The sequence below is a fragment of the Pagrus major genome, chromosome 14, assembly GCF_040436345.1.
Source record: "Pagrus major chromosome 14, Pma_NU_1.0".
Lineage (NCBI taxonomy): Eukaryota > Metazoa > Chordata > Actinopteri > Spariformes > Sparidae > Pagrus > Pagrus major.
Window position 1 is genome coordinate 14,947,293 of NC_133228.1, and position 14,495 is coordinate 14,961,787.

At 40.5% G+C, this 14,495-nt stretch overlaps 1 protein-coding gene and 2 non-coding genes across 5 annotated transcripts in view; 2 read left to right on the forward strand and 1 right to left on the reverse strand.

The window, feature by feature from the left end:
• Positions 1–661: 661 nt before the first annotated feature.
• The window catches only part of LOC141008223 (ELKS/Rab6-interacting/CAST family member 1-like), a 132,356-nt gene continuing 118,522 nt past the window's right edge, over positions 662–14,495 (reverse strand). For all 3 annotated transcript variants that reach the window (XM_073480481.1, XM_073480480.1, XM_073480482.1), the window contains one exon: positions 662–2,610. In XM_073480481.1, the coding sequence (XP_073336582.1) occupies positions 2,473–2,610 (138 nt within the window). In that variant the 3' untranslated portion in view covers positions 662–2,472. The remainder of the gene's footprint in view (positions 2,611–14,495) is intronic.
• trnal-caa (transfer RNA leucine (anticodon CAA)) lies at positions 7,662–7,772 on the forward strand. The gene is made up of 2 exons: positions 7,662–7,699; positions 7,727–7,772. It is a non-coding gene; the product is annotated as a tRNA-Leu (tRNA).
• trnak-cuu (transfer RNA lysine (anticodon CUU)) lies at positions 8,433–8,505 on the forward strand. Its single transcript has one exon. It is a non-coding gene; the product is annotated as a tRNA-Lys (tRNA).

Genomic DNA, 14,495 nt, shown 5'->3' on the forward strand with positions numbered 1-14,495 from the left:
GTACTTTTACTTTTGGTACTTTAAGTCATTTAGCCTATAATACTTGTATTATTTTATTTACTATTACTAAGGATTTGAATACTTCTTCTGCTTCTGCTATTTAGTACCAAAAATTGTTACTAAACAGGCTGAGTTCAAAACTGTCAGCACTTTTAATCTGATTCTGGCCCGTTGGAAACATCGCATTTGTGGACGAGTTGTTGGACATTTAAGACAATAGTAATGGTGTGGTTGGACTGTGTGTGTGTGTGGTAAGAGAGAGTGGAACAGGATGAGGCCTGTGGTATGGAATAATGTCATTTTTGTGGGCGGATAGGAAAATAAACCACCAGTGACAAGATAAGAAGCACAGTTTAGTGTCAATGTGAAAGAGGGAGCTAAGGAAAGGAGGGGGAGGAAAGGTCAGAAAAGTGAGGAAATGAAACAAAAGAAAAGATGTTCTGAGCTCTGTCTTTGTCATTACTACTCAGAATTATGTTTATTTATTTTTAATGACTTTTCCTAACTTTTTTTTCCGCTTCCTGTGAAAACCTGGAGATTTCCTCCACTTCCAACCTTTAAAAATCCTTCAAAAGAAACTATAAGTCAGAAAAATCACCATTTGGTCGACACAGGTGCTGAACTCAGATAGATGAAATAACAGAATCCTTTCACAATAAAATAAAGACAAATCCATATTTTATTCCATTCTCTCATTCCCATTTTTAATCCACAGCAAAGTCTCGGTGAGTCCCAGTCGTCACCATTCCCAAATGACAAAACATTATCAGTATAAAACAGACAACAAAATACTGGATTTACAACACCGGCTCATATCTGACGGAGTCTCATTCCAAAACAAGAACCATTTCTCAAGTGTTGCACAAACTCTTCACGATCGTTAAAGCTTTTTTTCAAACTGAAAAACAGACACGTTTTGGAATGAAACTCCACATGGTGGTGTGAAATCAGATGTGAGTGTTCAGTCTTAAATCTGCATCTTCAGGCTTTGTGTCCACCAGGGAGTTCTTTTCAGGGAGCGGTGCCAAACAGTTGCATGTGGCCGCTCACGTCTTCAGCACTCACTACAGACCAAGACTAAGTGATACAAAAAAAAACATTAGAGGAGCTTTTGATTGAAACAATTTGAACCTCTAGTGCTCCGTGCTGTAAGCGTTTAAGATCGTGCTGTAGGGAAACATGCATCAGAGTGTCATTTCCACTGTAAACAACAAGAAACTGATTCAGAGAAAACGTTCCCGGTGGACACAGAACCTCATGTGGGTGCAATATACGTTCCCAATAACAGTCTCCTGCTTTATGGAACAAATCTGTGGGAACTTTCAAATCACAAAAAAAAAAAGAAGAGTTTGACACGTTATGCAACAACCAATACATGACAATATTTTCAATGGAACAAGATTAGTGTTTTACATATATTACCAAAGGCAAAAAAATATCGAGCAATTATTTCATATTCCCTCCCTCCCGAGAAAAAACACAGAAACAAAAGATGTTTCAATAAGGGAAACGATTGTCACAGAAGGATAAGTGAGGAAACTCACCATAACTGAAACACAAAACATCTACACTGCTGTGTTCTAATAAAGGGAGTATTGCGAGATTTTTATTGTACTTCGTGCCTCTCATCAATCAGAAAGAAAAAACTAGATGAAAGTGTCGTGTTCCCCTGACGAAAGCTGTGTTTCTGTTAATTAAAACTCTCTCTATACAATTTACACAACTATGAGGAGATTACTGCTGAAAGAGACTGCAAGTTGGGACGTTTCATCAGATATCAGGCAGAAAAAATACAAGCAATGGAAAATAAAATAGGAACTAGAAGTTTAAAAGATAGCAGCAAATGATGTAAAGAATAAAAGGCAGCTGAAATAAACACACTTTTGTATCTGAACCAATCAAACGATGTGGTAACAGCGTGTAAGTCTGGCATCAGAAACAACCTGGCAACCTCAACTCACTCTCACCTTTTTTAGACAGTTTGAGAATCTTTCTCCCTCCATATAATACATCAAGTCACGACTGAAAATCCAACTGCTCACTGCCTGGAAGGACACAAGATGGCCGCGGTGAAGTGGTCGCAGTTTGGGTTCCTTCTGTTTCGGAGTAGTTGGGAAAATACGTGCTTAACGTCTTGACGAACATCAACTATTTCCAATTAACTTGCATGCCTACAAAGCACTTTGAACTGAAAAGTGAACAATTTTTCCCTCAGCTGGCACTGTTTGTTCAAAATGATAGCGACTAAAGACACAGTGGAAGATTATTTTCTGTATTTTTCATTTTTTTTTGTAGATCCCCTTTTTGTGAAAATGAGATGAGTGAAGGTGGAAGAGAAAGTCGTCATCCTCATGTCCAACGGTGTGTTTTTGTTTGTGTATCTGGGGGCTTTCTGACTTCTGATGTTGATGTCTGACGGCGAGCTAATTCATGTATGTGCGCCAGCTTATCGATGTGTGTGCAATTGATTTGTCAGCAGCTGTCCTCCAGCGCGTTGACGACTTGTTCCAAAATGTCGGGGCATCGGTCGGCGATCTGCTGCAGGACCTGGTTGGCGTACTCCTGGAGCTCCGCCCCCTCCCTCTCGCACTGCGCTAACTCCGCCTCCAACTGAGAGAAAGAAAGACAAAAAGAGTGGAGAGATTTTAGACATTTTGTTCAACAAATACCAGTTTGATGCTAAGCTAACTGACAAGTATGAGTGGTAGCAATCTCCTCATCTAACTCATTGGCACAATATGTCCACAAAATCTAATCCTTTAAATTCCACGTCACGAGAAAGAGAAGCCAGACAAAGAAGAGACATGAAGTAAAGATAAAAGTGTTTTTAAATCCGATATCAGTCGAGTACACAAGCACAGGCATAAAGAACAAACTATTCTCACAGCTCCATTGAGGATCAAGGAGCATGTTTAAAGTGACACAAACACACACACACACACACACACACACACACATGCACGCACACATATCAGACTGTAATCTGAAAACACCACAGTGTAGTCCTTTCTGCCCGTACAGAGTGGAACATTTCTGTGCGAGAGCGCTGATGTTATTTTCTTTGGCTGCTGTCGAGCTGAGACGTCAAACCTAACTGACTTAATGACCAATACATCTGTATCAATAAGAGCGCCGCTCAAACAGTCATGTAACACAAGCCCACATTTGTGTCGGTGTGTGTGTGTACGTGTGCGTGTGTACGTGTGTGTGTGTGTGTGTGTGTGAGGCCTGGGTAAGATATTGGCAAAAATATTTCCTCGTTAAGTCTTAACCTCTTCCCTCTGCTTTCATCTCTTAGCCAGCAAACCTCAGTGGCATTTTATATTCCAGTGGCTTTATTCATGTGTAAAACTGCAGTAAGTAATAATACTGTTAATGATTAATGAAATCTGCACAATAAATCACATATAAATACAGCCCCTTATCCATATATTATGTTGTTGTACTGTTTATTGGAGAGTATGTGATCATTTATTTTACAATGTTTTTAATATACATTGACTAGTACGGTTTTCACACTTTTAGTATTTGAGGCAGGGGATTACAGATTTGTAATAAAAAGGCTGAATTTGAAAGACGTGGACCTGGCAAGCAGGGTCTAATGAGAAGCGTTATCAAGTTGCATTTTGGGAAATGTACAATATGTTGTGGAGCCTGGCCCATGCAAGGGAATAAAAGTCAGGATATCATGAATCTGCTCATTCCTTTTTAACAATCTGCCTCTTAAAAATGCTCCAACTTTATGGAAGTGCAACGCTTTGGTTTGTTAATATCAATATGGTCATTTTATAGTGATAATTACACAAAGTTATCAATATAGTACTTGTTTTTTAAGCAATAAAACTGCTTAATTTACTGAACTATCAAGAGAAGACTGAAGAGAGATTACAGATGAGGGCAACGACTTAATGAACAGGAGAAAGAGAGAGAAAATGGTTAAGGTATGAGAGGCAATGAGGCTCTACCACTGCGCCCTTACCTGTGCAAGTGTGTGTGTCTGCTACCAAACCTGAGCTCCGTCTATCATTACTGTCTACGTTCTCTTTATTGATCATCTGCAATATTTATCATCTGTATCCACGAGGCCCAAAAAGCCTCATTAGTGTGAAGCACATGTCCTACGGGTAACTTTATGTGTGTTTGCAGGCAATTCAATTTAACGTCTTTGCATTTTAGCCGCAATTCCCCAGAAAAACACGGCAGTAAAGATAAGGCTGTAAGATGACTGAGAAGAGATAAATGGTTTAGTATGTGTCGGCTGTCTTCTGCCCTCTGACTCACGCAGCCTTGACCTACACCAGAGACAGACACCTGCAAAGGTGTTCAAATGTCAAGATTAAATGGGTCAAACACACATAGCCAAAACTAACGTGAATGGATATACAAAATATGAGAAATACTGTCATGAAATTAAGATACTGGACTGTCTGCATATAAAGTTTTAATAAGGGAATTAATAAGGGATAATGGCTTTTATCTGGATTCACCTCAATCAACGTATTTAATGAAAATCAATCAATCATCCCTTAATGGTTTCTGTTCTAAAAATACTATAGCACTCTAATTTGGTTAATTACACGGGTTGCTGCTTGTGTCCATGTAGTGCTACTACGTCAAACTACAGAATAACATATGACATTGTGCTACTATTGTATTACAGCAGCAGTCAGTGGCCACAGGCTGTAAGGAAAATGTAGGTGTTGTACAACCTTGAAATGTTTTAATTTGGGACTGGAACCGCGTGTTCTGGAAGAATTTTACTAAATCCAGGGCTGAGATCTCTAAACATAGCAACACTGTAGGAAACAGTTTTAGAAATTACATTATCTGAGAAACGATATATATTGGACCGATTAATTATTGGCCCAATAACTGGAATTTTATATTGGCTATTTATTGGTATCAGTGAAAGTGTGGCTGATAGATAGAGCCAATTATACAAAGCCAAACAACGTCAAACTGCTGCACCTGGCTAGAGCCACACAGTGTAGACTAGAGAGCCAAACATGTCATCTCCTGTGGGGACGGACATCTTAGCCTTTCTTACCCTAAATGTGAACTAAAGGTTTGGAACTCCTTTTCGAAATAGAAAAATGTGAAATTATTTTTCTTTCGTATCGTATCAGTCATGAGAAGTAGATAATTATTGGTATTGAGTATCGTACATCCCTAGGTTTTAGACATAAGCCCATAATGGTTCCCAAAAATGTTTGGATTGTGATCTCTTAAAGTTGACCAGTGTTTTCTTGCATTTCAAGGTCATTTGTGCAAGCAGCTTACCAGGAACCACATCTCAGTTTAATTTTAGGCGGTCAGCTCTAGTGGCCATGCTAATAATAACGGGAGCAAAGGAGGAAGTCAGATTACAGAGTATAAAGAGCAACAAAATCCACATAAGGAGGAGGTCAGGGTAGATGGACGGTGGAAACAAAGGATCTTTCTCCACGGAGACCTCTGTTTGTGTCCCACAAGTTAGAGGTGTGTTATTTAAACCTACAGTTTAACCCAAACCATGACCCTGTAGGTGCCTAAACCTCACCTAAGTGCGACCATTATACAATGTTAACCACATCTTTCTGGTACAACTGTTGCTGGTACTCTCAAACAGTCATATTGACAAATCACTTGTACAATTTGGGTTCCCTTCTTACAGACTGAACACAAATGAATAATTTGAATGTTTTTTTCAACCTAAAAGAAGTAAAACTGATGAGGCATAAGAAATCATTTCAAATATATGCAGTGCAACAGTTGTTTAAATTCTTTCCCTGTTCCATTCTTCATCTTGCAACCAATTGAGAACCATCGATCTAAAACACTTCTTTGGCGGTGAAATCAAAGGTTAAAACTCACGGTGCAGTCAGTGGCTGGTTAGACTGATGACATGTTTAAAACCTGGCCGACTGCTTACCCTAACGCACTTTATTGCGTCCTTAAATTACGACTACAACTGCTGTAACATGGTGAGAAAACTGTTCTCATAACTGATATGAACGATGGCCAAAACTAGAAAAATAAGCCCCATAATTTAATCCTCCCCATGTTGCCCAGCAATAAACCTCCTCTGTTGCTACGTTCACTCTATGGCTCATTTATGGCCTGAAGAAATTAAATATAAACAATGTTGCATGATACAGTTTCCAGCTATGAGGTATAAGTTTGGATGTTGTGGTTCTAAGCTCCCATGGATCACTTCTCATGCAATCACAGTGTGTGGTCAGAGAGAAGTACAGATGAAATAATGAGTGTGGGCAGAGAGTTGCTGTTGCCAGATTCATAACTTCTGTAAGTGTGTTTGACTGTTAGTGTTTGTGTCAGGTTACATGTGTGAGTGTGTGTTTAGGTGATGCATTAGTGTAAGTGTAGTGATACAGTGGTTTGGTTGTTTGACATGACAGGTGTGTGTGAGTGCACCGCGTGAGGCTCACGTGTACGTTGCTAGCTCAAGTTATGATTTAGTGAGTGACAGAGAGGATTGTGGGAGGCAGAAAGATAGAGGTGAGACACGTATATGTGTGTGTGTGTGTGTGTGTGTGTGAGAGAGAGAGAGAGAGAGAGAGAGAGAGACAGAGAGAGGGTTTGTTGAAGATGATTTTTACTGCAGCCATTAAAGCTCCATTATCGTGATGGATCATTATCTGCCTTATCGGGGGCCTGGAGACACACACACACACACACACACACACACACACACACACACACACACACACACACACACACACACACACACACAGAAACAAAGTCGAAGTTTCACACTGGCACAAACACGTAGGTTATCAGCCTGAGAATGAGGATGAGGGTAGATGCGTTTTTGTGTGTGTGTGTGTGTGTGTGTGTGTGTGTGTACAATGACCCCTTGACACACATTGCAGGGCTTGAACCTCTTTGCGGAGGAATGCTAATGTTTTCTAAAGAAACCATAACTCAGCAGAGAGAGATAGAGACGGAGAGATTAACAGAGAGAGGGAAAAGAGCAGCAAATGACAAACGGGTGGAGAGATGGTGAATGAGAGAAAGAGAGAGCACAAATATATGATCTAACTGGCATGGAGTGCATTAGCCCATCGTTGTGCAGGTCAACTGCCTGGTGCAGCAACACTTCTCAGAAAGTTACATTTTTTCAGTTATAGATGAACAAGAGGTCAGAGGTCTGTCTTTTATCAGTAAACTGTCTCCGTCCACTTCATGGCCGTGCACTTTAAACAGTTAACTTCACCTTGTTTTGACCGGTTTAGGGGAAATTATGTTCTATGAATCATGAGGTCCAGTCCCATGTCTCTATAGATCAGGGCTGCTCACAGTGAGGCCCACTGACCCACTTCCACAAACTATCGTACTGCATATGTAATGGTAACGCCTCGTAGCTGTTAAGTTATTTAGCAAATTTATGAATCAAGGAATTTTGAGAGCCAACAACAAAAACTTGGATCATACATTTTAATGGTGAACCTGAATTTTTATCAATGCAAAGAAGCCATTTTTATCTCAAAGAAGAAGATGAATGAAATTTAAGTCATGGACCAGGGAAGAGCTTTGGAGTTTTGGCTGGTGGACGCAAACGAACTGAAGTATTTCTACTCTGTCACTGTCACTTGAAGCAAGGACATCTGTTGTTGTTGTTGTAGGGTCTTCTTCTGTCAAGTCATCTCTAGTTTTCAGTTGTCAGGATGGCCGAGTGGTCTAAGGCGCCAGACTCAAGAGTTGACTCCTTCCTGAGCAAAGGGACTTCTGGTCTCCAAATGGAGGCGTGGGTTCAAATCCCACTTCTGACAGATTTTTTTTTTTTTTTTACTTGTCGGTTTCATCCCTGTAGCTCGATGATTAACTATAACATTTTTTCATCTATATACTTTTGGTGTGCAGAGTGAGAAGAGTCGACCCCTAAAATCTAACCCTCCACCAGCCTCAGTTCTACTTTAAATGCAACCACTGTATTCTGAGCCCTTTCATAAGGTAACTGAGCTCAGCTAGTTTAGTCCTTAGAGCACGAGACTATTAAGCTTAAGGTTGTTGGGTCAAGCCCCACGCTAAGCAATGGTGCTTTGGACTGCTAAGTATGTTGTTGGTATATAAAAGCACAATGAAATGGCCTTGATATTGGTTGAAGCCAACATGAAATAAAGCACATCAAGTTCCACAAGATTCCATGAATGTTAATGCCATTTTTCAGAGAAATGACTGATCAGAAGGTGGTGCAGCTTTTATACATGATAGATCTGTAATCTCGAACACAACCTGCTCCATAAGTTACGATGAGAATTTACCCAATCATGGTACTGCTATAAACTAATATAATCAACTTTACCTATAAAGTTGTGATCTGTGGTTTGAGGAGAATCAACCCAGAAATCCAACCCTCCACCATCGTCATTGTTCACAATCCATGAACTTTAATGCAGCCACATATTAGGACCATTTTCCCACCTTGCATAGCCCGGCTAGCTCAGTCGGTAGAGCATGAGACTCTTAATCTCAGGGTCGTGGGTTCGAGCCCCACGTTGGGCGAGTGAGTTTTGGACAGCTCTGTCCACTCATAAAAACAATTTCCCTTGCATGTGTTTGGTCTTCTGATGGATGAACAAAGGAAGCCTTTCAAATGTTGACTCTGTCAATGTATCCTGTACCCAGGACATCCTTGGCTGTCGTAGGGCGGTTCTCTCTTAACTGAACTCTGGCTCTGAGTTGTCAGGTTGGCTAAGTAGTCTGGCGATGCTAGACTCAAGGACCTTTAGGGCCCATTTCCATTGGTACATAAAATATTTGGATGACAATGAAAAAAATGTGTTCAATAGATTTTAAATATTCCATACTGCTTCCAAATAATTGTGTGACTGCCTGAACAGCTAAAAGAAAAAGTGACAAAGCAGCACTGCCTGTTAGAAAATGTGGACGTTAAGAAATTATAGATGAGGTGAAAGGGTTCACTGTTTCTGAGATTTAAACAAAACCAGCAGGAAGACATGGGGGAAGGAGAGGCTGAGGGTCAGGACACAGAAATCTGGAGGGCGAAGTTTGACTTTCTATTCCTCAGCAATGGCGTACCAAGTTGCAAGAGTGAAGATACGATCAGGAGGTTTAAAAAGGCTCCAGACTCCTCAACAGCAGCCCTGAGCAGCAGTATAGAAACACCATTATGAGTAAGAGCAAGGGGATAAAGTATAATAGGCCTATATTGACTATTATAATCCCTGTCTCTCTGTCTGTCTCTATTTAAACCATTAGGTTCTTACAGGCTTACACTGCATGTAGACTGCTTTACAAGTTGGCTGCCTGCACTGCGCCAAGCCCAAAAGTGCCTGAGCTGTGTGACCGAATGTGTGTGTGTGTCTGTCGTAGTCTGGTACAGTCCAGGCAGCTCAGCTAACGAGCTGCAGTGGGAATACAGCCTGATGGCTTGTACCTAAAACTGCTCCTGGAGGACTGAAAATACTGCACTCCTTTAGCACTAACAGCTGAGCAGAAATACAAGAGAGGTGTGTGTTGTGGGCACTCCAACATCACTTGGTAATTGTATTTTAACAGGTTATTTAATCAGCCAAATTGACTAAAGGAACATATTCATATTTACAGGCTTGGCCTCTGGGAGCAGTTAGCTCGGTGGGGACAGAGGATTAAACACATTCATATCTGGGAGCTGTGCCTTGCTCATGAGTCCTAGTGTACAACTCCCCACCCAGCATTTTATTAAAGTCTATTAGCTCAATTGTCCAACTATTGCACCTACTAATGAAAGTTAAGCTACAGTTAGAGGTGGGCCTGTGAATGTGGTAACCATAGTGGAATACCTTCACAGAGAACAGGGCTTATAAAGCAATAAAAAACTTAAACCTTAAACTGGCCCTCGAGGAGCAACTACACAGGGCTGGACTTGCAGCACTAATGGCTGCAGAAATAAACAGCAGAAACAGACTCCAACATTGACTGTGTATAGGTGTAACATCCCAGTGGGACAATCTGAAAAGATGGAAGTTATTTAGTTCAAACCGATTCACAGGGTTATGGTTGCGTAAGACATTTTTAGGTTCGGGTTACTTGTTCGAATGGCACAGATGCTGTAAGTGAAAAAGGTGTGGGAGAAGGATTCCTGAGGTATATTCATTCATTTAGTCTATAATGAGACATTAAGGCAAATAGGTTGTACCATTAATCAAGCCTTTATTTACACACAAGATTTCCTACCCAGTAGCAGACGGAACAGCATAGTGAAAGCGGGACTTGTGAGAACAGATCTAAACACTGATGGTGTCATTATTCCATAGCCATTACATTGTGCAATCAACATTAAAGGTCCTATTGCTAACATTTTTATGTAGACAAATCGTTTAAAAAATATAAATATGATTATTTTGTTTATCTCGGTAAGAATTCTGAAAGTTGGTTGCAGCTTAAGGTTTGTGAGCCAATAGTATAACATCCCTAATCTCATGTGGTATCTGGCATCAAGAGTCTTGCTAGTGTTCGGGTGATTTCTGGCGGATGCGCCCAACATACTGCACTGCCCTAATGTTAGCTAACTAGCGTTTTGAATTGAGAACTAAAATGAAACGTCTGTTTATAAACAAAAAAATTAACAAAATGATCAACTTCAATACATCCTCGTCTTCTCTTTACGATATTTTCATCAATTTCCTCTCAACTCTCACCCTAACCTAAAAAACCCCAGAGATTTGATATGCTAATCAGAACATTTGGCTACACAATGCAGTGTGTTCGTGGGATTCGTACCCTTTAATTTGTCTGAATAGAACCGTTCCATTGAAGTTAGTTTGTCATAATGATTTTATGGCTGTCCTGATATAAATTCCTCCTGCATGGCCATGTGGCACTAAAAGGAACTTGAACTTGTCATGTCAACGTCTGCAGGAGAAACACATGAAGCCCGACAATGGCACCAATTGTGAACTAGGATTAACAGCTTCAGATAAAGACGAGAGAAGTGTGAGAGTGGAGAGCTTGAGAGCATGTTTCTGTGTGTTTTCTCTCTGTGTTCATTTAAGTCCTTCATGTGCCCCCATCACTAGCCCTTCTCCCAATTACAGACAACAGGACGGATGGACGGAAAGATGGAGGGTGAAAAAAGAAAGGCGGAGATTGAAGTGGGAGCTGAAAGAGTGCTGGAAAGGAAGGGGGGAGCAGATTGATCAAGAGTGACTGACAACAGCAAAGGAGAGATGGAGTGGGAGAGACGACTGGCTGAGACTGAATGATTTAAAAGAATAGTGAAAAAGAAGAGAGGAGAGAAATCAAGAGGAGGGGGAGGAGAGAGTGATAACCAGACAGAGTGAAAGATCAAGGAACAAAAAGACAAATGCATGTAAAAAAGAGGTCGTCTGGCAAAGCCATTAAGCCTGGACTCAATAAATCTGCATAAAAACCCAGCAGTTAGTCTGCAATGACCAGCAAAGGTCTGAATGTGTGTGTCTGTAATGGCCACTGAGGGTGTACATGTGTGTCGGTCGTCTGACTGTCTCTCCTTTTGTCTGTGTGTGTGTGTGTGTGTGTGTGTGTGTGTGTGTGTGTGTGTGTGTGTGTGTGTCTAATGGTCGTTGAGGACCTCTGGGTCGTATTTAGAGAGAAAACAATCATCCTTGGAGCAGGAAGCAGAGCTGCCTAATGAAAGCCTAGAGAGACCCCAGACCACAATGCAGCACAAATGGATGGGTCTGAGGCTCAAGCCTCTTCACTCCGCCTCCTCCGCCCCTCTGTCTTCTCCTCCACTCCACTCCAGTCTTACAGTTTCATCTGCACACAGACAAAAACACTTTTTCTTTGCAAGATATCGAAGTAAAAAGAGCTTTTTTTTCAGGTACAGGTCTTCTCAAGTAAACTGCAAGCCAAAGCCGACAATTAAAATGATTTGAAATGCCATTACAGTTGCAAAGTCCTTTCACTGCAGAGGCCTTATCATTAAAAATTTAAGCTGTGTGGCCAAGCAAGGACTTTCTGTCTAACTATATTTTATTGTTAGCGGAGTTCAACCAGGTCAAAACTTGAGGTGTGAATATTACTTTTTAGAAGCGAGTGACAGACCGCAGGATGGATCACGATGCGGTAATGTATTTATATGTGATTTAAAATGTGATATATGTGATCGCACCTGAGCACAGGCATTAATAACAACTATATAAAAATAGCAGTCTTTTCGCTGATGGTCTCGTTTGCTGTTACAGGTCATTTATAATCAGAGGAATCACAAGACCGTTTCATTAACACTTAAAAGTTCCTCGTAGTCACTTTAAAGCACATGTAAGCCAGCTTATATTTGTTGATACTTGTGTTATAAAGTTGTGACACACTATTGTCGAACATGGTCAGTACAGTGAAATCTCCAGGATTTTTATCATTAGGAAACTTTCCGTCACACACACGCAGACTATCAAAATAACAATAATTACATTAACGGTTATTTAATCATTGGGGATGTTTAAGTTCCAATCAGCACAATTGTAAAACTGTAGTCAACCTCTACATTATCAGCCGTGATGTTTTAGTTCCAGCACTGCCCTTTCCTGTTTTTGTATCTCCCGTCAATCAAAATTTACCCAATCAGTGACCTTGAAGCGGTCGGGGTTGTCACACACAGTTACACATATCCTTTGTAGTCTGCCAGCCTGTGAGGAGGGCATCACTTTGCCACAGGGCATCAGGCTGCGGAGCTGAAACAACAATGATTATGTGCATTTGAAAACTAAAGGGTTCAGGGCAACATAACATTTACATTGTTCACAGCGGTGCACCTGAAATTTCAGTTTGTTTTATGAACAATTGAGTTTATCACAATTTCTTGTTGGATGTGCAGAAAAACATGTATTTGCAACTGTTTCTTGGTTACAATTGTTTACATGAAGTATTGATGTACAGCATTTATATGTATATTATATGCCTTTATAGTTTTATTGCAGGGGCATGTTATCATGTAAAAGATTTAGTTACATTTGGTATAAATCAACTTTGACCACATATAAGAATGACTTTTGTACTGCCAGTGTTACTGCTCGTACATCTCCACATAATAGCTTCTAATGGCAGTCGGCTCTGGTTTTCTCTTCCTCATAAAAATTAAATGATCGCTCTTCGCTTTCTTTTTTAGGTTGAATCAGTTTTATAGTGTTTTGATATCAGCGAGTATGCTGCTGCAAGCCTTGGTGCAGCCAAGTGTCGGTGTTGTTTTCTCATATTGGAAGTTTGTTATAAAGTCATTTGATTCACTTCAGTTGACTGAACAGCAGCCAGGGCCTGGAAACCTGCTGTATAACAAACCAAGGAGAAAGCATGTATTTCACTCGCTGAGAAACCTTCTATTTGGAGATTACACTGTAACAACAATGACATTTGAAGCTTGTAATTGTGTGGTATTTTCCTTCATTACAATGACTTGTAGAGTTGTAAATATGTGTATTCAGTTTTCACTGAGGTTTCTCCAGTTTGAGTTGGCTCAGACGCACTCGCAGTCACTCACTGGGAGCCGGTTTTAGTTTTAGCAGATAGAGGGTCGCGGGGCTGACAATTCATACTGGATTCATAAGAGCAGCGATATAATGTCCAACTGAGCCAATAACACTTCATACATTTTTTTAAAAATACCAAACACACGCAAATGCACACGCACATGGACTCAAATAGACTCACAGTCACTCACACGCCTATGCGCTCCTGCATACAAACACACGATGTGTATAACTTGTCTTGATAGCTTTTATGCATTGTGATACGGAGAGACTAACACACACATATGCTTACAACACACAAACAACCAATTCTTTTAGTTTCACACTTCAGGCCAGAAAGAGAGAGAGAGACGTCCTGTGTGTGTGTGTGTGTGTGTGTGTGTGTGTGTGGAATACGATGCCAGTTCTCTTCAGTCCTCATTAGAGACGTCATTGAGCCATAAAGGTTATTATTATGACTATGGCGCAGAAAACAGCTCTTTTAGTAAAACCTCACTGTTGGAATCACTGTTACTTTTTGTAGTTCAGCTGAGGTTAAAGAGAGACATGGAAACAAATACACAGGAACAGACGACCAAAAAAAACAAAAAACTTCAGCAAATCCACCATTTGAAAGCTTAGGTTACCTTCCGCTAACAGCTCCCTACTGTGCACGATAGAGCTTACGTTTTGGTGAAAGACCTGCCATTTAAGACCGGCTGAATTTAACATTAGTCTAGTCATTGAGGGTCAGTCCATGCAAATGTCAGTAGGAAATATACACAAGAAGGAAGTCAGACATTCAAATGTCATTTCAGATGATTTGGTTGCAGATAAACTAGCAACCACTATTAGCAAAGTTCTGCTCACATATGGCCATTAAGTGTCAATACATGTCAATTGCAACAAATTGTACCATAGAGCCCTTTTAATAGTGTGAAAGTAAACACTGTCTTCTTACCTTTTTAACTGTATATTGTTTTAAACATTTACTTTAGATTTGTCTCTACCAGAGGGACGATGTTGATGCTCATATAGCCATGTGCTAGCCTGGTCTTGAATTGGACA